This window comes from Sardina pilchardus, chromosome 7 (genome assembly GCF_963854185.1).
Source record: "Sardina pilchardus chromosome 7, fSarPil1.1, whole genome shotgun sequence".
In the NCBI taxonomy this organism is placed as follows: Eukaryota; Metazoa; Chordata; class Actinopteri; order Clupeiformes; family Clupeidae; genus Sardina; species Sardina pilchardus.
Genome location: NC_085000.1, coordinates 23,711,697 through 23,735,196, shown reverse-complemented (window position 1 = coordinate 23,735,196; position 23,500 = coordinate 23,711,697). Strand labels below are relative to the sequence as shown.

General features: G+C 44.7%; 1 protein-coding gene across 7 annotated transcripts; it reads right to left on the bottom strand.

The window, feature by feature from the left end:
• Positions 1-3,690: 3,690 nt before the first annotated feature.
• tfe3a (transcription factor binding to IGHM enhancer 3a) lies at positions 3,691-23,487 on the bottom strand. Of its 7 annotated transcripts, XM_062541378.1 has the most exons (12): positions 23,383-23,432; positions 22,769-22,847; positions 19,466-19,579; positions 17,246-17,486; positions 15,850-16,074; positions 14,399-14,497; positions 11,860-11,977; positions 10,892-10,948; positions 10,406-10,481; positions 9,556-9,585; positions 9,234-9,390; positions 3,691-8,455 (listed from the first exon to the last, which is right to left on the bottom strand). In XM_062541378.1, the coding sequence occupies exons 2-12, from the start codon at positions 22,780-22,782 to the stop codon at positions 7,943-7,945; spliced, it is 1,644 nt and encodes a 547-aa protein (XP_062397362.1). In that variant the 5' UTR covers positions 22,783-22,847; positions 23,383-23,432; the 3' UTR covers positions 3,691-7,942. The 7 variants fall into 7 exon arrangements, with proteins under 7 accessions (XP_062397362.1, XP_062397357.1, XP_062397359.1 ...); XM_062541373.1 differs by having other exon boundaries at positions 22,769-23,487; XM_062541375.1 differs by having other exon boundaries at positions 9,234-9,381; positions 22,769-23,487.
• Positions 23,488-23,500: the final 13 nt, after the last annotated feature.

The following is a 23,500-nucleotide window of genomic DNA, read 5'->3' as shown; positions in this document are numbered from 1 at the left end:
TGGCTCTCAGTCTCTCTTGACCAGGATTCCAGAAGAGAGAGTGCTGACACTGCGAAAGAAAAAAAAAACACAAGGCCTCACCCCTACAGTAGATGAAAACAACTGTTCTGCACATTCCGTACAGTGAGCGAAGACCACGAAACCATGAACATCTTGTATGGAGGAGATTGCGGTTATAGGGGGGGGAAAAAATGCCATTCTTTGATGGAGCATTTTTCAAAACGTAAATGACACCCCATAAACCTAGCCAGAGAACAATTGACATCTGGAATGGACACAAGCTATTGTCTTGTAAAAGAATGCTTGTTTTGATGTGTGAAAAAAGCTGTCTGTGTCAAATTCAGAGCTAAGTTGTCCAACATTACATACTGACTGCTAAAGTCAGATTATGAAAAATGTTGATATATTGTGAAGTCTTCTAGTCCAATTCCATCTTTAACTGAAATAGTTTCAACATTTTGGTATCTTTTAACCTGTCAGAAGGCAACTGCAAGTTTCACAGTGTATTGTTCTAACTTCTTTGCGACCAGACATGATGTATTCTGAGAATGAGCGCATTGCCTACTTTATTGAGCTAACTATTCCTTTGAAGATGCGATGGAGGAAGCCTTTGAAAGGAAGAAGTTAAAGTATGTTAAACTGATGTCAGAAGCAAGGGAACAAGGCTGGCAAGCACACACAAGACCAGTCGAGATGGGTGTTAGAGGCCTCGTAGCAACACAATTCTGATAGATTTGGGTTTTTGAGAACGATCCTTGAGAAAAGCTGGAAAGGAGTTGTCTGAGGCTGCTAAAAAGGCAAGCCAATGGGCAATTAAGCAATGCGCTCACAGGGGGTCGTGTTATGACCTGAATTGACTCAGATATGGGACATTTTGTTGCTGTGTTCCCTGAGTAGTAATTGATGAGTCTGTAACGTGTCCCTACCCATCATGAGGGTGGAGGGTCCAGAAGGAGTCGTGGGCCTAATTCAATGAAACACAGATGAAGGAAGTTGCCTGTTAATGCTCAAGAAGGCTGCACTGTTGGTGATTTTGTCTGTTTCAGTTCTTGGGTTAGGCTCTCAGGCTACTGGGACTGCATGTTGTGCAGTAAAGGAGGGCCATTTCAGATCCCAGGTATAACATGTGGCGCATTTGCAACTGCACTAGTCATTTGTGCATTGTTGTTGTAATTGTTGTAGTTGTTTTGTTGTTGTAACTTTTTTTGTTTTTGTTGTTGATTGGCCTCTGTGGCAACGAATGTTGTACCGTGAAGGGCCTTTATGGAGTCCAGGTAGGCTGGGTGAATTTGGATTTCACCAGGCAGCTCAGGCTGGAAACCTGCACATCTATCTCCTCTGCCAGAACCATGCCAGAACCTTTGGCTCCAATCAGAAATAGCTTATCCAAAAGACGCACCGAATCGTTGGTCTAATAGGTTGAAGGACTATCCAAGCGTACGGAGTCATTTGAACAATGCCCACTGATCAAGCCTCTTGTGCAGTAGAAACAAAGTGCAGCCTCCCCATACTAATGTTCAATCTTAAAAGATTGAGCTTAGTATGGTGATAGCCAGACTAGAGTCCATGTACAGTATATCATGCAGCACATGTGTGACTCCCCCACCTATAGTGCAAGGAATTGAACACCTTTCCTATGTATGTCTGCAATTAACTGCTTTGGATTTCAAAATGTTACTTTGATGAAGCCATTCAAAAGTTTGGGATCATTTTAAATGTCCAATGCATGCTGAGTGAATTGTTTACAAAAATGTTCTGATCGTCATATAATTTTGAAAGATGTTTTTGTATAAAAAATGATGCCAGGTCAAATATATCTGTTTATTTCTTTCCCCCCTTTTTTCTTCTCTGTCTCCTTCTTTGTTACTGTATTTATTATGAATACATATTAGATTTAAGCATTGATGCCAGTGTTCATATTCAATTAAACTCAATAAATGCTTCCTCTACAGTTCTTGCATATAGCTGCTTTGGGTGATTGTCCTCTTGAATACTGGCTTCAATTAAGCGCCATTCACAGTATATGGCATGGGGTATTGCAAAATGGAAAAACTTGGAAGAATCCTCATTCAAGAATCCAAGAAATCCCTTCAATAATCCTTTTATGCTGTACAAAAAGACTTCACCATCATCCATGCTACCCCAGACCATTGTATTGCCTTCGCCATCCTTGAGAGATGGAGTCAAGCACTCCTTCAGCTTTTCTTCTTTTATCTGTGACTTTAACACCTTCTATTTGTCTGCTCATTCAACATTCTTTTCCAGTCTTCCTGTCCACTGTCTGTGCTCTTTTGCAGCTGAATCTTTTCTTTTTATTGGCCAGTTGGAGGCATGACCTTCATGTCAGAACAAAAATAGAATTCATATTTTAAGGAGTCAGGTTCTCGTTCCTGGCCATGTTGAGTCTTTACAAGTTAACACAACCTGTGTGTCCACACCTGCCACTGAATAATATCATCCTAGTCTGAGCAGCGTCATACTGATCAGTGGCCAGCACTGTTCTGGACTGAACTGGAGGAATATAATTATAAAACAAAAATTAAATGTCAACTTAAATACATATTTTACATTTTCTACTATGTCTAAATGTCCCAACAGTCAAGTTTCGCACCAAGCCCATTTCATGTTTAAAATGGACATTTGGGCCCAAAGCAAAGCTAGCGTGCCAGTGTCTGCCAAAACTAATAACAACCCATCCCACTGGCCCGGTCCACTCCTTTAAAGAGTTCATGCCTCGAATAACAAGACAGGGCCCCATTCTTTGCCTAGAACACCCAGAGATAAAATGCAACACCCTCCCGTTACAGACAGTGTTATATGCTATTAAAACACACCAGCCAGGAAATTCATCCAGTATTCATTTACCAAAACAGCATGCCCACCCATTCCAAGAGCCCACGAAAGCACTGGGTTAAACCAACATTGCTCAACAGGTGGCACGACACATGTCCAAAACTAACAGTGCAGCCAGCCTGGGGAAATAGCTTTGTGGAGAAATAGCACCCAATTAAACAACAGTGTGTGTGTGTGTATGTGTGAGAGAGAGAGAAAGAGAGAGAGAGAGAGAGAGAGAGAAAATGTGATTATTCTATTGTGGTGTGGTCAGAGGTTTAAAATGTGTGAGGTTGAGTAATTCCATAAGGGCATACTCTTAAAAACATGGTTAAAATTAGCATGACCAGAATCGCTCAAGTTAAGTCAGTGGGGGCGCACCTTTGAAATATGAGCAGTGACTCCAGGCTAGTGTCTTTGTACATCTGCACATAAATCCCCATGCCCGAATCCCTTTACATGCCTTCGTTAAAAAATAAAAACAAAAAAAGATTCGCCTGACTGAAAATTATATGATTTCAAAATGATATGCATATGCCTTATTGTCAGTCAAATCAACTGAACATACAGTATACTGCAGTGCTCATCAATGATCCGTTGCTGCTAGTCTGAACACAAGAACATAAACTCATGATCAAGAGTGCCATCTAGTGGTACATATTTGATTTCCACATTTGCTTCAAACCCCCCATTCTAGAGGAAAATTGGTTAGCAGGGTTATCTTTGTGAGTATAAAACATTTGCCATGTTCAGAAATTGAAATGTATATTCAATTTATAGTCATTTCAATACTAAATTCATATGGTTTAACTATAACCTGGCTTAATTCTAAGACAAAGAACAGCAAAGACAAAGATAGAAAGTTTTTAATCACTTTTAATAGATCTTTTACATAAAAGGTAAAAAATAACATACCCAGTCAGTGACTAAAACAAAGGGAATTGAAAACCGCTGTCACGTATAGCTGTGGTGCTAACAGCCTATGACAGCACCCACACTCCTCAGCCCTAAGCAGAAGTGAGAGGAACGACAACACGACAGACAGAAGACATCAAAAATTCCCTTTCATGTCTCAGCGAGGTCTCACTTGTGCACTGCATATGATTATCATAAAATACAACTCAAAAGAGATGTAAAGTAAACATTACCATGTATCATATGGCTCCACTACAGTCCTGATCACATGTCTAGTGTATATGATGAAGGTATTGTAATTTATTTTCTTTTTTTTCTCGTTGTAGTACACATTAATTGCACATTACAGCCAGGACATACAAAATATTTTACACATATAAGGTGTCTCGAACATTTTTTAAATGTCTCATGGGGGGGAAATGCCACAAAATGTTTGTTTTCAATTGATTCTTATACTTTTCTCTCAAAAAAAACATGGTTGAAGAACAATTCATGAAAGCTCACACTTCATTGTAAATGCCTCACTTAAGGGTATTCGTAACGACACTGAATATTCTGTCAGGGTGTCCACATTATGTGCCATGAAAAAAAAAAGACACCATTTATGGTGGTTCCGCAACCAGCAAACTAAGATACGCGTGTCTGCAGCAAATGTGGTGACTTGATCGCGACTGCACAAACACTTCACACATCACAGTTCACAACAATTGGATAGGAACTTGCACACATGTCTTTTTATCTTTTTGGAGACCAAGTATACCATGTTAACCACCATGCTGAATGTGCAGGGTTAGGCAAGGCAGACAGGCAGGCAGGCAGGGCGGCCACAACACAAGAGGCTGTGCCAATGACATCATCATGTTTGCGTTGGAGTGGGTGAAGTCGGCCTACAGCACAGACACTGGACACGGTCAGAACTCAACCACGGGACAGGACTCACTCACGGCTGCACACACACACATGCGACCCACACACAAGGCATTCCCTTATGCTACATGGGTTCCACTGAAATGTCCTGCATTTAATCCATTAGAACCTCACTGCTCATAAAACTATTATTAAAAAATCTCTCTCCACAAGTTTTGATAGACTTTTGTCTACACAATGAAACAGTATTAAAGAAAATAAACTTTCTAACAAACTATGATTATTATATTCATATATATGTAGATAGATATGTATATGGTTCACAATTAATTATTGACTTGTATAATTCACTTTCAGTAGATAATGGCATTTTGTGATAAACTAAAAATTGAATAAAAATACTCTTCTTTGTAAATATTATTGGGAGGATTTAAAAAAAATGTAATTGTCTTTACAAGTGCTGTCACAACGACACATAAAAGTGTTGGCTACTCTCGTCCTCCAATCATATTGCTTGACACACAACCAGAAACAAGCCATGTACAGTATGAACGAACAGCCGAGAACAGAACATCTAGCTGTCCTAATGTGTTGACAAGGTAACATTGGACTTTTTGACAGTGAAGACTGAACAATGAAGGTTTCTCCTTCATTTAGCTGACTGATTTCTGCAAAACCAGGTCCTGGGGCTTTGGCGTGGGCCATGCTGTCAGTGTCCCCTACATGATCTGTGCGTTGCTGTTGTGGCATCCACGAACAAAAGTACAAAACTTTTCTCTCTCTCTCAAGAGGAACCTATTGGCCGTTCTAAAAAGCCCACTTGGAAAAACTCATTGGAATTTTCTTTCTGCCTAAAAAAAAACCATGATGCAGAAATACAGAACGGAACGATAAAACAATTGTCCGACTCAAAGAGTGACAAACACAAAATTCAGCACCATTTACACCACTAACCAGTAAAGTCTATTATCCCTTTGTTAAGGCCAAATATAAACGATCACTGTGTCCGAACATGACTACGCAGGCATCATGAGAGTTGGACAAAATTGGGCACAACTCTCCAGATGCTCACTTAGTCAGGGCCATGCAAAACCAGTGTTATGTTACATGACTATTTCTGTTAGCGCTGCTACGCAGAAAACATGCATGGAGGGGCGAGATCTGTACAAGAGAAAGAAAAGAGGAATGATTGAACTGGATACGCAGCGAGTAAAACTACCGTAAACCACAGCTTTTTTTTTTTTTACAGCAACCTCATCTTGCTAGATATCCTTACATTGAGAGAGCCAACTTGAAACGGAACAGGGGGACTCTCCTGAACTCGCTCAGCAATGAAGAAATCTGGGCAGCTCTGGAAAGAACACAGAAGACTTGCCTGCCAATTATTTAACGTGAGCACAGCACACAGAGAGCAAAGGGTGGACCCTCCCATCTGGCTGAAGTTACCAGGAACTGCTTACAGCAGCTTTGCCGACTGGAATTTGACGCGTTTGACAGGAACTCAGCTCTGACGCAGACATTATAAGACAGGATTATGCACAGGGGCATGATTGAGACTCACAAAAGGGGCACCGCTACACTAAACAGGTTTTTCATTTATGTGCTGCTGTGTCCGATAGGAATTTGGACGCTTCGCATGACCTGAATCAAAATGTGCGCATGGTGCCAGACAGGAAATTAAGTCTTTGTTGCCATCTGATCAATGGGGGGGGGGCTCTACACACACGCCAACGGGCCATGCCGAGATTACTCGCAATCAAAGAGGAAAATCCTGCACCTAATCTCGCCTATGCCATCAATGAGTGAATTCATGCATGACCTCCATTTACAGGTGGAAGGGTTAAGAAAATATACTATGTAAAAACAACACAGAGAATATTACAAAGACAAAGTATAATACAAAGGCCATCTCAACTAGAAATGACAAACTCTGAGGGACTGTTGAGCAAGATGTTCTACCGATCTCTTTTCACTCACATCCTCCCTCAAGTGTAAACCTCTCTCTCTCTATCACACACACACACACACACACACACACACACACACACACACACACACACACACACACACACACACACACACACACACACACACACACACACACACACACACACACACACACACACACACACACACACACACACACACACACACACACACACACACACACACACACACACACACACACACACACACACACACACACGAAACTGGCTTCTCTGCTTTGCTATCACCACCTCTCGGCTCCAGCAAAATCCACAGGAAAGACAGACACGCAAAAAAAAAATCCCAGCAGACTAAAAAAAGAGAGAAAATGGGGGAAAAAACAGCTGAACAGGAAGTTCATATTTTCTGCTCTTTTTTTCCTGAGCATTCTACACATACCTCTCCTTCTGACCTAGAGCAGACCATCATTTACCTCATTCACGGATGGCTTTTAAAAAAAAGGCTTGTTTTGAAAAGACTGATGTATGTGTGTATGTGTGCTATAAATCTCCAATGCTGATCTATCCCTTTCATGTAAGATGGCTTTCCCAGCAAAAGAAAGCAGCTCTATGTTCATCATGATGAGTTAAAAAAAATGATAGATGATATAAATGCAATGCCTGATGGTCTGACAGAACCCACATCATATCAGCTATTCTGCTCCGTCTCCTTGTTTGCTAAAACATAATTGAGACAGCGGGTATCCTGACAAAATCATTGGCTTGTGTATACAGTGAATAGGGAGCTCAGGCCTATTTTTAAAGCTGTACAGTGACATTAGATGGGCATGATAAAGGGGAAGTTTAAACGGTTTGTCCCTAAGTCTGTGGTGTATGTACATCAAATCTATATCACATATAGTTCATGTCGATGACGGGGAAGCCTAAGAGGTTTAAAAAAAAAAAAAAAAAAAGATCCTCTGCATTGCATTGTCCATGAACGGTCTGAACCTGTTCCCACTAAAACCGACTTGTGCGCGCGTGGCTAGAACAGCGAGGCTGAAGGGGCCGACGGACACCTCCAGGGGCCACGCCAGGGGCCGGAGAGAGAGGGCGATGTGTGGAGCAGAAGAGGGGGGGGGCTGAGGGGGAGCGGGAGCGGGGACAGCTCTGCTAAAACACAGCACTATCAGAAGATGCCAGAAGGTCCACATTGCCAAAGCGCTACGCTACAGTTGGCCCGAAAACAACTCAATATGAAAGTGGACGTCTGACGTCATGGTGTCTCCACGGCGACATCCCCGGTGGGAGGAAAGGGACGATGTGGCTTTCGAGAGCCTCGCGGAGTTCGGCGTTTGAGTCTCGACCCTCTTGACGTCTCACTGGCGCGTCCTGGAGGTCCGTCACAAGTCCTCTTCCATGCTGAAGCTGCTGCGGCGGCTGCTGGTCTTGGAGGCGCCCGGCGAGACAGAGGAGAGGAGCGGGTCGGCGCCCCCTACTGGGGACAGGGCGCAGCCGCCGAGCGCGCTGCCGTCGTCCATCAGGATGTCGCCCAGGCCCATCTCGGCCATGAGCGCCGTGCTGAAGATGGAGACGGCCGAGTCGTCGTCATCGCCGCCGAGCTCGGCGAAGGTGAGCGTGCCCAGGTCCAGCGTGCCGCCCAGCGCCCCCGGCGACGCCACCGACGCCGAGGCCTCCGACAGGAAGGAGGAGGCGGCCGACTGGCCCAGCGCCGACCCCCCGCCCAGGCTCAGCAGGCTCTTGGAGAGGCAGTCGGCCCCCGCCGCCTCCAGAGGAGTCGCTGTCTGCTGCTGATGTTGCTGCTGCTGCTGATGATGATGCTGAGTCAGCAGCAGCTCGGAGCTCTGGACCGCTGAGGCAGCGAGGCCGTGGAGACGAGCCTGCATCTCCAGTTCCTGTGGGAACAGAGAGAGGGGGAGGGGACAGGCTGACCGTAAGTGTGATGCAAGAGGAGAACTTGGGAAGTTTGACCGCGGTGCCGCCGCCGCCTCCTGTTGGTGTCTTTGCTGACACCTCAGCACAGGAAGAGCGTGTGTGTGAGGCCGGGTGCAATCACAGCAGAAAGGAAATGAGTGGCCGTGCCTGAGGCTTCCTTCTCTCTAGATCCTTCTTTTTTGCCCCGTTCATCTCGCTCTTCCTTCCTCTGCCCTACACCCTTAACCCTAAACCGCACACACACACACACACACACACACACGCAATCTCACATGCGCACGTACACATGCAATCTCACATGCGCACACACACACACACACACAAACACCCTCCCTATTTCCATTCAGTAAGTTATGTTGGCGTGACTTGGCATAACTTTGGCACTGCCCAAGCAAAATATTTAAACAAACATAATGGTAACAAAAAATAGCAAATGCAAAGCAAAAGAGTGTGTTTGTGTGTGTGTGTGTGTGTGTGTGTGTGTGTGTGCGGGCATGCGTATACTGTATGTGTATGTGTGTGTGTGTGTGTGGGCATGCGTATGTGTGTGTGTGTGTGTGTGTGTGTGTGTGTGTGTGCGGGCATGCGTATACTGTATGTGTATGTGTATGTGTGTGTGTGTGTGTGTGTGTGTGTGTGTGTGTGTGTGTGGGCATGCGTATGTGTGTATGTGTGTGTGTGTGTGCGCGCCTGTCTCCTCATCTCCATCTGTGTGGCGTCTCTGGCCTGTGCCCTGACCTGGATGCGGAGCAGCAGGCTGCGGTTGGCGTGCTCCAGCTTCTTCTGCCTCATCTCCATCTCCTTGGCCCGCTGCTGGTCCTTCTGCAGCTTGCGGATGTAGTCCACCGACGCCTTCAGGATGGTGCCCTTGTTCCAGCGCATGTCCCTGTCCCCCCCGCAGTGGCGCAAGCAAGACCAGCACATGGTCCAAAACAACCACAGAGACAGAGAGAGAGGACAGAGAAAGAAAGGAGAGAAAAACACCTTTAGATTCCTTTAGTTAAAAACATTTGAGTGAAAAAAACATCTGCATTTATGTTGTTCTTTCATACAAACATACAGGGATGTGGGCGGCAACAGGTTCGTCATGCTGTTGGAGGTGCAAACAAAAGGGGCATCACGATTGAGATCACATAGATAGGAACTGGCTCAAGAGTTAATAAAAACATTTTGTCATGTTCATTTGTATAATGATAAAACATTTTTAGCTTTTTTTTAACTATCCACATGTGTTCACTTCTGGCACCTACCACAATGGTAACTATAACAAGCTATCTGACATCTTTAGAGCACTAAATATATCGGAGGTGCCTAATGTTGAGAACTGAATCTATGTTGAGAGACAAAATTCTAGAACCTGCTATAGAACTTGGCTGGAGGGCAGAGCATAACTGGATGACTGATATCCTAAAACATAGTGGTAAAGCACAGCATATCAACTCATATCCTAGGTGGATTTTACACAGCTCTCAAGGCACCTCCGATATCATTTGCACCTCCTACAGCATGGCGACTTTTGAGTGGTCTTTGACGTAAGCTTGTGCCAGAGAACAGCTTATATAAAGTGTTGTATCTGGAGCTCTCTAGGAATTAATACAAACGAGCGCCTCTACAGCCTCTACAGTTAGTCTTTAGCAATCACTGGGGTGGACATTCCCGTTTGAGGAAGTGCAAATCTTCGGCACTACTTCCTGTACTACTAGTCATCACTTCTTCAAGCCCAGAGCAGAAGAGAACAAATGACTCTGATGTGCTGGCTCAGGGCACTGCTGCAGGAGGAGGAACTACACAGACACTGGCCCTGTTCCACTAGAGTTGAACTGCGGTACACTGAACTGTAGCACTAGTGCACTGTGCACAACTGGTATGTATTAAGACGTGGGCAATATTGTAACATCGTTAAAACTCACGGGTCGCTCGTCTTGGGGATGAGCGCGCCCAGCTCCTTGATGCGGTCGTTGATGTTGAACCGTCTCCGCCGCTCAACTACAAGAGAGAGAGAGAGAGAGAAGAGAGACACACAGGGCATGAAACGGTCAGGAGGTCAACGCAGTGTTTTCTTTGATGCAAATTCCTCTGAAAGCCAGGTGTGGGGGGGGGGGGGGGGGGGGCTAGCGCACAGTCCGTTCTCAGAGGGAACATTTCTCCCTTGATTTAACTACGAGTGCCAAGGTTCAGCAGCAAGGCATAGTCCAGACTTGGCCATAGTCTAATCCGGCATGCTTGGGACTGAGTCCCCTCTTAAAATGTCTGTGGCTGTGCACGTCTAGGGGGATGCAGGTCAATGAGAACTAGGGAGGGAGAAGCTAGAAGTCTAGAACGTAAATCTAGGACGATAAGGACTTCCTGTGGATGCCCGAGACAGAGATTTGAACACTGAGTGATGAGGAACTTACTGAGGTTATGGTTGTCCTTTTTCTGCCTTTCCTTCATAAGTGCCTTGGCCTCTACATCTTGAAGAAAGAGAGAGAGAGAGGGAGAGAGAGAGATAGAGAGAAAGAAAGATAGAGAAAGAAAAGAAAGAAAGAAAGAAAGATAACTTTAATTATTTTTCATTTGTCAAGTTCAATAAACAGCATAAACACATAAGCACATAACACATGCTCTCCGATCTCTATCTGTAGACAGCACTGTGACTGGTCAGTGGTCAGTTTATATCAAAGATTCTAGAACAGAGCAAGATGGATCACTGGCCGGAGAATACGTTGGATTTTTTGAAGTACATTCTAACACTCCATGGGCGCCATTTTGGTAAGCCGAAAAGTAATAAATCGTGCCTTTCACACGGCCAGATCATTACCGAGTAACAAAACAAAACAAAAAACAGCTGGCAACGGCAAAAACAGCTGTTGAGGTGGGTTTATATGATTGGAACTGTGTCAGAAATGTTGCTGAGCTTACCAAAATGGCGCCCTGTACCGTACTTCATTCTTTTGACGCAACTGATCCATCTTGCTCTGTTCTAGAATCTTTGGTTTATACACTGTACACATAATGATCTATCGAGAGCACACATTGGATTGTGTCTCAGCGGGACCGTTGAGAGTGAAATGGGAAGTGGGTAGTGGGATGTGGAAATGAGACTAGGGCCCTCGCCACCCCTGGACCTCAGGCCTCGGAGAGCTGACAGGACTGTGTCTGGAGAACGTCTATACTGTACTATTGTACTTACCTATGTTTACATCTTTACATATACTTTTTACATATTGTGGGTCGGGTTAGATCACTTTCTATGGATTATGTTACAGTTTTCATGGCTTGGGCCGTGAGGAAACAAAGAAAGAAAGAAATGAAAGATGTGTATCCTGTGTGTGTGTGTGTGTGTGTGTGTGTGTGTGTGTGTGTGTGTGGAACCGGTCCTTACCGGTAATCTCCCTCTTGACGTTGTGCAGGTTGGCGGGGCAGGAGTTGCTAACGGCGATGGTCTGAGCGGCCATCCCGGCGCTGCTGTACACATCCAGGAGGTTCCCCGAGACTGGCAGCTGCAACACAGCCAATCAGAGCGTCCGGTTAACACGAAGGCACCACCCACTCTGCTATCTCCATGGCGAGCCTCAGATAAGCGGCCCTTCCAGACGGCGTTCCGCGGCACGAGGATATGCCAGGGGCTGATAGCCCGGTCAGGGAGGAACTACAGCATGCACGGGGTTATCGGGTGCTAATCTCGCACAAACATTTCACGTTAGCCACGCGGCTTCAGTTAAACTTGCTCCTCTATTCTCCTGGAAATGGCCAAACATCCCATACGATGGGAGTAAAAGATCAAAAGAAAAAAAGCTAGTCATTGTTACATTAAAACCCATGTTTAAAAAGTGATATGAAACTACGGGGTGCTGCACCAAACCTGCTGAAATGCACCTGTGGTTTAAAATGTTCCTTCTGTCAGCAGGGACATTGAGAAATCCCCTCCAACTGCATGTATGGCAGTGCATCAGGCAGCAGTTAGACATTGCAAATCCAGCACAACATTTGGATTGAGCAATGACCAAGGACATGGCTACAAGACAATGAAGAACTATAGATCTCTACTACGGACTAATAGTCCACTTGTATTTAACGCAACTGCGTCGGCAGAGTTAAACATACTAAATCACAGCAGATGACTGACCACAAGTAATAACAAGTGAAGGCGGCCGGCAAACCGAACTGATGCACTCATAAACCAGTAATGCTGCTTTGACACATTCCCTTAGCACGCTGTGCTACACTGTACTCCAACACGACTGACATATAGCTAAGGTGCTGACATGACACACACACACACACACACACACACACACACACACACACACACACACACACACACACACACACACACACACACACACACACACACACACACACACACACACACACACACACACACACACACACACACACACACAGTGTGTACTTTGGCTCACATAGGCCAATTAAGTTTAAAAGTACCTGTAACATGAAAACACCAAGCGCCGGACAATCAGCTCAGAGACGCGTTAACTTTAACCAAGTTTCCAGTTCCACGTGTCGATCACAAGTGCATGTGGTCAAGGCACACTCACACCCATTCAAGTCGAATGAATGAATGAAAAAAAAAAGTTAATTTACCTCAGTCTTATTTCTTTTCTTTTCATGCTCTTGCAGTAAAACCAAAATCATCTTCTCCCACTCAACACACAACAGCGCTTCCTCTTTCCTCTCCGACTCGCTCGACACACAAAAAAAGAGAGGACTGTTGTAAAATGGAGAAATGTCTTTCGGGAGGAGACCACAGCCAACAAAAAAAAAAAAAAAAAAAGAAGAAGAAAAAAATCCGCTATCTGCTTTAACACTCGTTCAGGCCCGCTGTCACTGCAGAATCTCTCTCACTCTGTCTCCTCCCTCTCCCGGTCTCTCTCTGTCTTGTCTTTCTCTCCTCCTCCCCTCTTCTCTCTCTCCTGCCCGCCTCCCCCCCTCCTAAATTGACCCCATGCCACCTCGGGTCTGGCCACTAATAGCCAAGTGTAAGAAGTGAATGTTTACTCCCACTGCCATATTACTGGATTCCTAAGGCTCTGGCAAACAAACTCCACAGGCCAATTAGCCCACCAGTGACAACCAGCCCGCCAGCCAGCCAGCCAGCCTCGACATGCTGGAACAGAGGTGGAGCAACCTGTCAATGCTGTGTGACGACTATCAACCAAATGAAGGTCTTAATAGATATCTGATCAGGGGGAAACTTTGCTGCTAATTGTCATTGGCCTACAGTGGCTATCTGCTATGTATAAGCCTCGAGTTGTTTTCGGTAGAAAGAAAACAGTGAGTGACGAACAGAGGTGTACAGTAGCAACCTGTCAATGCTGTGTGACGACTATCAACCAAATGAAGTACTTAATAGATATCTGATCAGGGGGAAACTTTGCTGCTAATTGTCATTGGCCTACAGTGGCTATCTGCTATGTACAAGCCTCGAGTTGTTTTCGGTAGAAAGAAAACAGTGAGTGCCAGTGAGTGAGCATAGCCTTGACTCAATAAATACACATACTGTACGTTTGATACGATAGCAAAAGAAATGGGTGAACTATGTGCTTGTGTAGCTTTTCCTCAGAATGTTGTGGGCAAACCTTATCAGACAAGTATGTGGTTGAGCAGGATGGGTGTAGAGGGCAAGTCGGTCTATTCTTTCAGACAAAGGCAAGGATCAGGCCAAATCAATGATTAAGGCTGAGGACACCAGGAAACCTGCCTACAGTGCAAGGCACATTCCCAACAAATCATTGATTGAGCACATTTCACAGTACACAAAAGTCCCTCACTCACACACACAAACACAAACACACACACTTACACACTTACACAATGTGTACACAAACACACACACACACTCGCACAAGAAAGGTGACACCGACTCATGCAAAGAACTTTTTCCGTATTCAGCAACGTACCGTGTTGGCGAGCTGCAAGTTGGAATCGATCAGCGTGATGAAGGAGTCATCGTTCAGACTGGACTCCAAGCTGATGATGTCCTCGATGACGTCTTCAATCTACGGCGCGGAGCAAACAAACAAGAAAGACTTTAATGGATCAGTATGAAGCCAAGTAGCCACAGTGGTAGCCATTTGACACATCTCAACATCTCAACAAGCCATCTGTTGGAGGGGCCATCACTTCCCCATCTGAGTCACTCAGCAGACGCTGCTAAAAACACACCGCCTAGTGCTTTTGTGGATGACACATGGACCGCACACAAATGATAGCCACTAAAACTCAGCACCCATTCATTCTTTCCACACAGTGACGGGGGATGGCCAACAGCCCCCCCCCAGCTTTTGCCAACCCCACCTGGCTTACAAATAATTCTGTTCAGCTTGACAGAGATGAGCAACCAGATGACTCAGCTCCCCCCCTCCACCCCCCCACACACAGTATGCACAGTATGGCCTCTTAGCATTTAGCATTGAGCTGCCTCTTCTGGACCCCCCCCCCCCCCCACCTCCCCACCTCCATTCTGTGGTTTCAGGCTGAGCTGCAGCAGGTCCCCGTGCGGTGCGTGGACAGACACACCTCTACGGCAGCTCAGGCCGGCTGCGTGGCCTCCCGGTGCAAAGTGTGCAGAGGTCAGTGGGTTGTGTGTGTGGCATTTCCCAGCACCGTGTGGCAGCAAGCGCACACAGGGCCCCTGGCGAAGGGGGAACTCGACCGGCTTCACACGCTGGTGACAAAGCATGCTATTGTGTGCTGGCCCATAGGGGGGAACTGAGCTCACTTCAAAAGAGAACTACAACGTCGGAGTCGGAGGCCAAATAAGCGAAGCAAACAGTTGAGCTATTTAGAAGGTCTTCGACAACAGTGTAACATATTAATGGACTTACGGTGCTAATGTAGGCAGGCACATTTCCCTCATTCACTTGTTATTTAACTTAAATATATATAAAATATATGCTGGCGGCTATTCAGCCAAATGAGATGTAGAGCACACGGGTCATTAGATGCTCTGTAACCCGTTTCTGTTGCTGGCTGTGTATTTGTCTATTGAGTTAAACATTTGCTTTGTATCTATATTGAAAAAAAGGCAGCGTATTGGGCGTTAGTGGTATGGGGTAAAAGCCATGGTAGGCTGATGTAACATTCATCCATTTGCAGAAATAATGTGACCTTTCCAAGCGATCTAATGCAATCTACTCCATATAAAGGAAATGGCACAGGCTGTCATGAGAGGCGAAGAGAAGTCCATTCTTTCATAATCTTTTTTAGTTCTTCATTCATTTAATTCCAAAGATGAACATCAGAACTGTACAGTAGATGTGTGAGGTTGCCATTATCTTTCCCACACCCTTACACACCCCATTCACCCACACGACGCCTGAGGTAAAGTTACAGTGGACAGGTCACACACCTCTTCCTTGTTGGAGCTGAGACTGAGCACAGCCATGGGGCTGCTGGGCGTGCTATTGGCTGCCGGGGCCAGTTCCGGGGCGGAGCCTGAGAGGGCCGAGGGGGAGTTGCCCAGCTGCTGACTGGCGCCGTTGTTGCCCAGTGTGTGGGACAGGTACTCCTTCACCTGCTGACGCTGGGCCTGCTGGATGTGGTACCTGGTGGGGTTCTCCAGGTGAGTCTGCACCTGTAAAAGATCACACAATCAGGAGGTTAAAAATCAGCAGAGAGAATAAGCTTAGTTTCATGCATTAAACACAATCCTCCTACCTTGCTGTGCCTCAGTGGTCTATTTATTCTGCCATATCATCTACTACATTTTCTTTAATATGCTAACATTCAAAAGATGATCCTGTGCCTTTGGTTACTGGTAAGCACCTTGTATTGCAAGTCTGCACAAAAGGTGCTACATAACTAAAGACTGATTTGATTTGATGTGACAGACCAGACCCAGCGGAGGCGCGGCACTTACACAATACAGCTTCATGATTGCCCTTTTTCTGCCCTAGATTTACAGGAAGCCACCAGATGGTGCTTTGTCATTACACACCATTATGGTGCAGCTACAAGTTGACTTTATCCTCCATAACATTAACAGTTTTTCTCCATTTTGCATAAGAAAAGAAACGAGAGCTCTTGTCACAGCAGCTCCATCTCTTTTGAAATAGCTTGCAGTAGGACTGTGTGACAAGTGGTTCTGTAATTACCATGGATGGCACATAGCAGAGAAATCTGCTGGGATAAAGCTAATTAAACACACTAGAGAGCGCACAGAGAGCTACCCCAATCACACTCATATGTGCAAACAAATTGGTTGTATCTACAACAGCAGAAAATAACACGATAGAAAAAAAAAATATCTGCAGCAATAAATCCGAGATCTTTAGCAAAGCAAAACAAAACAAAACATAAAAATAATGGCGACAGAACAGATTATTCAGTGGATGTCAGTCCTTAAACATCAGGGGGAGCCATCATCACAGACCATGTGTGGATTAGGTGTTTGCAATTCAATGTGTTTTTTTTTTACATGAAATAAAAACACATCTTCAGAAAACTATGATGAATGACAAATGGATGGCAGCAACACAAACTAACTAAATAACCAAATCAGGCATTGTTGACACTGCTTCTCAGAGTAGACAGCAGTGCTGTATATTATTCATCATGAGGTTGCCCTTTACAAACAATGTGCTGTTTCTTTAAACCCCATTGTGTAGGCCTATTACTTGCCATTATGCGATTGCCCAACAATGCGCTGTTTATTTTATCATCCCACTCTGATCGACAGCGGCGTGTCCAAAACTGGGGTGTGTCTACCAAGTCCTGTCTGTGTGTGGCCGGCCTCTCGCTCTTACCTTCAGCACCTCCACGGGCACCTGCGCCGGGCCGGCTCTGGCGGCGGGGAGCATGGTCGCCACGGAGATGGCGGGCGTGGCGTCGCTGGCGGCGCGGAGCTGGGCGCTGGTGGCCTGCTGCTGGGCCTCGCGCCGCTCCTGGTCCCGCGCCTGCTGCCGCATCAGCTCCTGCCGCATCAGCACCCGCGACGTCATGGTGGTGCTGAGGGACGGCGCCGGGTCCGCCGGGGTCACAGAGGCACTGGGGGGCGGGGGGTCAAAGTTCAAATCAGTTCACTTAGTTTACTTCAGGGTACTGTTAGCCAGCACAGATGTCTCTATGTGTTTGTGCATTTGTGTGTGTGTCTGTGTGTGTCTGTATGTGTGTGTGTGTGTGTGTGTGTGTGTGTGTGTGTGTGTGTGTGTCTGTCTGTGTCTGGCATGATAAACTGTATGCTCATGCTAAATGAATGATGCAAGGGGTATGAGGTTTGAGGGTTTAAGGCTTGTGGCATAACGCTGCTCACCCCCACAAGCCTGATCACAAAAAGTGCACAGCATTAGCTCAAACAATAGCCGCTACTGTATACTCACAGTACTCCTACTCTACTGGGGTTATATGGTCTGGCCAACTCAAGGTTGCCACCTAGCAGACCATGTCTATAATAATAACCACTTTACTAACAGGGCATTTCAGAGATTTGGAGTGTTGTTTTACAATTGTCTAGGCTATTTTAAGACTTGTAAGCTAATTAAGATATGAAGTGATTTTGTGTGTGTGTGTGTGTGTTTGAAAGCTAAACAGATGGCAAACCTCCCCAGAGGAAATGGGCCTCTTAAAACAGCAATGCTCAGCATTAGTCTGATCTATTCATCTAGTCTTAAAAGAGAGATTCTACTTTTTTTCAACCTGGGGCCTTCTTCTACACTTCTCTTTTTAACACTCAATCAAAAGTCATGAAGGTGGTCTCCTTAAAGGGGAGGGAAAGGATATTTTTCAGAGGCAGACTCTGTACAGGGAGCATTTCTGCTGAATCATTGGGATGTTGCTGGTATTCAAAACAGTCTGGGGCAAAATGAGGAACTCAATACTGGCGTTGCAATCTCTCTCAGACGGCTTATCATGGTCTGAGTTATCAACACCACAAAAGGAAAAGGTCACAGCGTCAAAAGATGGCAGGGACTGTGAATCTGTTTGGGTTATGAGAACACCCGCCTTCTCTCTCGGCCTCCATCTCTTTCTTTCTCTCTCTCTCTCTCTCTCCCTTTCTCTCTCTCTCTCTCTCTCTCATGTAATGGAGTAAACCTTACTGGTTGGTGGTTTTCATGTGCACTTTTGTGAGAAGGTTAAACAATGGTATAATAACGGAGTGTTAAAGCTCTCTCTCTCTCTCTCTCTCTCTCTCTCTCTCTTTCTCCCTCCCTCCCTCTCTCTCTCTATCTCTCTCTCTCTACCCCCCCTCCCTCTCTCTATCCTCTCTCTCTCTCTCTCTCTCTCCCTCCCTCTCTCCTTCTCTCTATTTTCTCTCTCACAGCATTCAATCTGGTTATAGCTGAGTCACTGGGGAAGTCCCTGGATGGAGACGGAGGGGATGTTCTGTAAACAAGAACCCAACACCTCTCTGCTCTGCCTCCTGCACAGCATGTGCAAACCTGTCACTGGACCACAATCCAGGTCGTCGGGGCAGACAGAGGGCAGAAAACAAAACCCAGAACGTTTTAAAAAGGCTTGCCGAAAACAGCCCTCATAATCTCATAACGCCAACAGCTGAGAGGCTTTGAGTAAGTTGAGTGGTTCGTCTGGATACGCTACTGTGAGAAATTGAATCAGGAAACTATAAGATTTGAAATCTACTTAATACAACTAACAAAACATTTCCATATTGCATACATTTACAATACAAGATAGTGTATACAAACAATGAATAGAAACCCATTATTGTTTCACTTTCTTAATCCACTTATAACTGTTACTAACAGACAGATAAAGTATCTGGACCATGTGGTACCTTCAAGTTCCTCATATAAAATCCCCTTCACAATGTGCATGAGAACAGGAAATGGAGGATACCAAGCTTTGGTTTCCTCTAAAACACAACTACGCTCATAAATGTGTAGTGAGGGGGTGGCAGCTCACAGGTTTTAAATCGGGTGGGATTACCGTGCTTTAGGGGTTTAGCAGTTGACATAAGGCCGCTACTCGCTGGGCTGACCAGTCGCACGCTGCAGGTAGTGACTCACCTGAGAGAGATGGGCTGACTCTTCAGCTGATAGAACGTGTCCGAATCAGACGTTAGAATGCCTTCGACTTCTATGTCAGCGACTATGCCAGATTCAGGAAGGACAGGCTCCAAACTGTGAAATGGAAACACCACAGTGCATTAGGTAGTAGTACCAACATTCAAACTACATTAGGACAAATATAAACCTGAACGCCTCAGGAAGTTTGAATGTGATTGTTCGGCAATAATTCAGACTGACAGTGTGATGTACAAAAAAACCTGGGAGGAGTATGACTAAGTGCTGTGCTATGTATTGGTTCTGCCCACTCAACATGCTGTCAACAAAACGCCACTTAACATTTTTCAGGTGACTTCACACCCATACCAACATCCACTATGATGTTTTCAAGTTACAGTGGTAGAAAACTAGCAAAGGTATGATCTAGCAACAACAGAGGAAATGCCGTGAGAGCTTCAAGCACAAAGTAAGGCGATCCAACACGGCTGATCTAATATAATCAACTATCCACACTTGTAAAACAAGATGGCCACAACAGTAAAACGCCTGAATTGACAGATCCACTAAAGTATATGGGGACGTAGGCTAGTATCATAACGTGGAGATTTCAGCATCATGTATCATTGCATAAAGACGTAAAAACCTGAGCACATCACTACGAATCATAATGATCATTCCTGACTGACTACACAGGGTAAAAACTCTTGCACGCAACGCAAATCGGTTGTAGCTCATCCTCTTTAACACACAGCAGGTGTTCTCTGGATTCTTGACAGACGTGGACGACATCCTGTGCGTGATCCACACGAATGTAAACACTAATGTCCTGCCAGCATGTTCACAATTCAAGTTACACAATACGGAATGTGACATAAGAAGAAACTTCCCGACGCGTCTGACTCGTAAATTAGGAAAGGTAGGGCTACCTCAATGAAAGATTAAAGTGTCGTGGGAAAAATTAACACCCATAACGTTACCTTACGAGAGCGATGGTTTGCTGCCTCCGTTACATGAATGGGCAAACGTACGAAGAACAGCAAAGCAGACCTATATCCAAACAACTTCTAAATCTATAATTTGTGGACGGTCGAAAGTGACACGTCAGAAAGACATGGGTAAGAAAAAATCCAACGATTTATTAAATACTACTCGCAGTACATGATTAGACTGAGTAGCCATGTTTCTGCGTTCGAGCCGACGCACTCTTTTTCTGACCGGTTTCCGGGAAAACCATCGCGGGAATACGTCTCATCGGCAGCCTGTTTCAAATTCCAGACATCAAGGTTACGAGCAGCGACAGTGAAAAATCGTTGCACCGGACACTCTCACGCACTGTTAAATAAGCCTGCTCAGTTGCTCGAGTTAACTACGGTCCTAGAGACCAAAACACATATCGACTGAGTTTCTAAAAATAGGAGGTTACTAAACTAAATCCTTCATTTCCATGACCACGAGAGGGCGACAAACTCTAACTGAATTCGTTATTCAGACTACTGCTCCTTGAAAACACACATTTTGCATTGAATGACCAGAGAGAGTGGGTTAGGCCTAATGCAGGATCTTTGGTATTACTGGTTGAATTTGTCAATCATCTAACGTTGAAACGTTCCATCTGACTGACATCTCGCCAGTAAAGGAACTCCTGGAAAACTCTGACAGAGATAACTACAATAATATAAAAGTAAGGGGATACATACATCACACAATTGTCTTATTAAAGTGTTAAGCTTTTCCAAAACTAGGCCTATACTATGTTGCAGACAAAAAACAGAATCAAAACTGCATAAGTCAACTAAATTAAATCCTTCAAACATCTGAGTGGAGCAGAGAGGAGTGGAAAAAAAGAAAAAGAAAGAGCGTGGGAGAATTTGCTGAGTCACATCCTCTTGAATCCAAGGTCCAAACCAGAGGTTGTAAAAACTGGCCATTAGGCTACAGGATGAGGGGGTTTCAGCTTAACATTTTCAAAGCATTCTTTGATTTTATAGTCACAAACATTTTGGGGACTATTCTTTTAACAACACACAGAATGATCCCAGCCCTCTGAAATCCCTTGATGGCAGCCCAGTCTACTTGGTTGTCTTACACTTGCATTCAAACCATTACTATAGCCCGTCATTGAGCCAGAGATACACATCTATGCCATAATAATACACATGATGACATTTTATGGGATTACGTAGTGCTTGTTGTATATTCAAGTGAGTAACCTTGTCACTGTGATCTTTTCTCTACAGAGTGATTGGCTGTGATTGTAATAAAGCCATGAAGTCATTCTCACAAGTTTAAAAACATCTCAGCCACTCCCGTAGCATAATCTCAGACATTTGACTGTAGAACATTAACTACAACCTACGGTCACTGGGGTGCTCTGAGGTGATTTGTCTACTAGGCCATGGCAATAGAAAACAAAGACAGAAATCAGTTGCTCTCATGTTTTACGCATTTTACAGGATGTTTTTTTTTCCGTCTGTTTGGCCAGTACATCTGCTCCCTCTCAAGTTATTCATTGCAATGGACAACAACAGCCTGTTTGTGAAAATCTTAATGACAACAGATAACAATTCTCTTGTGATATCTAATCTAGCACCAACAATTTGACATCTCCTCCAAATCTAATAACTGTAATTGTGGCCATGGGGCAGAGAAGACTGGCATTCATTTGACCAGCATTCATTACACGGTAACAAGTGCTGTTCTTCAAAACCATTTTCAGCACCTAGTTTGTCCTTTGCTGATTTTATCTCAAACTCGCCTATTTACAGAACACTTTTGGTTAGAAAATGTGCTGACCTGACCTAATGTTACACCACAAGTCTCCTTCAGGCTATTTCAGCAGAAAATGCATGCCATTGTGAAATGTCAAAAACATTTAGGAGATGTTCCAGGCCAGTTCACACAAAAGACCAGACATATCTCTCAGGTGGACCTAAAGCTACTTCTTTTTTTTTAAGGTACCAAGCAGTTTTCTTGAATATGTGTTTGAAGTTGACAAAGACTCCTGCCTAAACTGTAGTACAACACAGTCATTGCTTTCTTATCAACAAGCTCAACACATATGACAACTATAATAACCATAAATGAATGTTATTCTATATACCCATATTGACTTTGTAGGCAACATTCTTGGACTTTTTGGGTGGCTCTAATTTCCAGGCAATACATGAGATGTCATCTTGATCAAATCAATGGTAGGCTATGCTGTAGCTCAGACAACAAAACCACTGGCACATTTACAACAGCTAGTCTACTCCAAATGTTACATTTCAGCTGGTGGTACCCAAATATTGCGCATCAGCTCACCTGATCAAGTTCATGGGTTCTGCCTCTGAGTCAAGAATCAGGAACACTGTCTGGGGTTGCTCATGGGGCACCCGGTGTCCTGGTAACATGAGTTGATTAGCGTTTTGATAAAATTCCACTTTTCCATTTTCACTCCCCTTCTGTTCTGAGGCAGAGAAGGCAGACATGTCTCCGCCGGAAACTTTGATCCTAGGATGACTTTGGAGGAGAACAAGTCGACGTGGTACAGCTAGCTTGTGGTTACTGTTTTGATGCTAATATTACGCCTACTAAGCTGTTAGGATGACGAACTTCTTTGCAACTATTATGTTCTTACCAAACGAACGTGAGCTGAAATAAACGATATCGGCAATACACAAAATGAAAGATGAAAGGCTGTTAGCAACCGAAAGTGAAATTATGTGAATCGTGAGACGTCTTGCTAACAAACTAACGGCAGCGTTAGCTAATGCTGAACACCTTTGTACCGCGAGCGATAACTTTTTGACGTCAAATGAAAACGTTAATAGCAAAAAAATCTATCCTGAAACGCTATAACTGATAGATCCATTCAGTTGACAGTAACGTTAAAGTAGTGATCAAGAAAGCCAAGCTAACTGTCTGGCCGTTCTCACCTTTCCTGGAATGAATGAGCAGGCTACGCTGGCTGTGTCTAACCGAGCCGAATAACTTAGCTCGCAGTAGCTTGTATCGACCAGTGAAAGTAGTCCACTGTATCGTTCCTGTACAAAA

Excerpts from the sequence above, each read along its gene's own strand:
- tfe3a (XM_062541373.1), bottom strand. The coding sequence starts at position 22,935 with ATGTCTGCCTTCTCTGCCTCAGAACAGAAGGGGAGTGAAAATGGAAAA. Across the intron at positions 9,586-10,405 it reads ATCCCCAAGACGAGCGACCC|CATGACGAACCTGTTGCCGC; the intron begins GTGAGTTTTAAC and ends CACCTCCAACAG. Across the intron at positions 8,456-9,233 it reads GCCTGCTGCTCCGCATCCAG|GAACTGGAGATGCAGGCTCG; the intron begins GTCAGGGCACAG and ends CTGTTCCCACAG.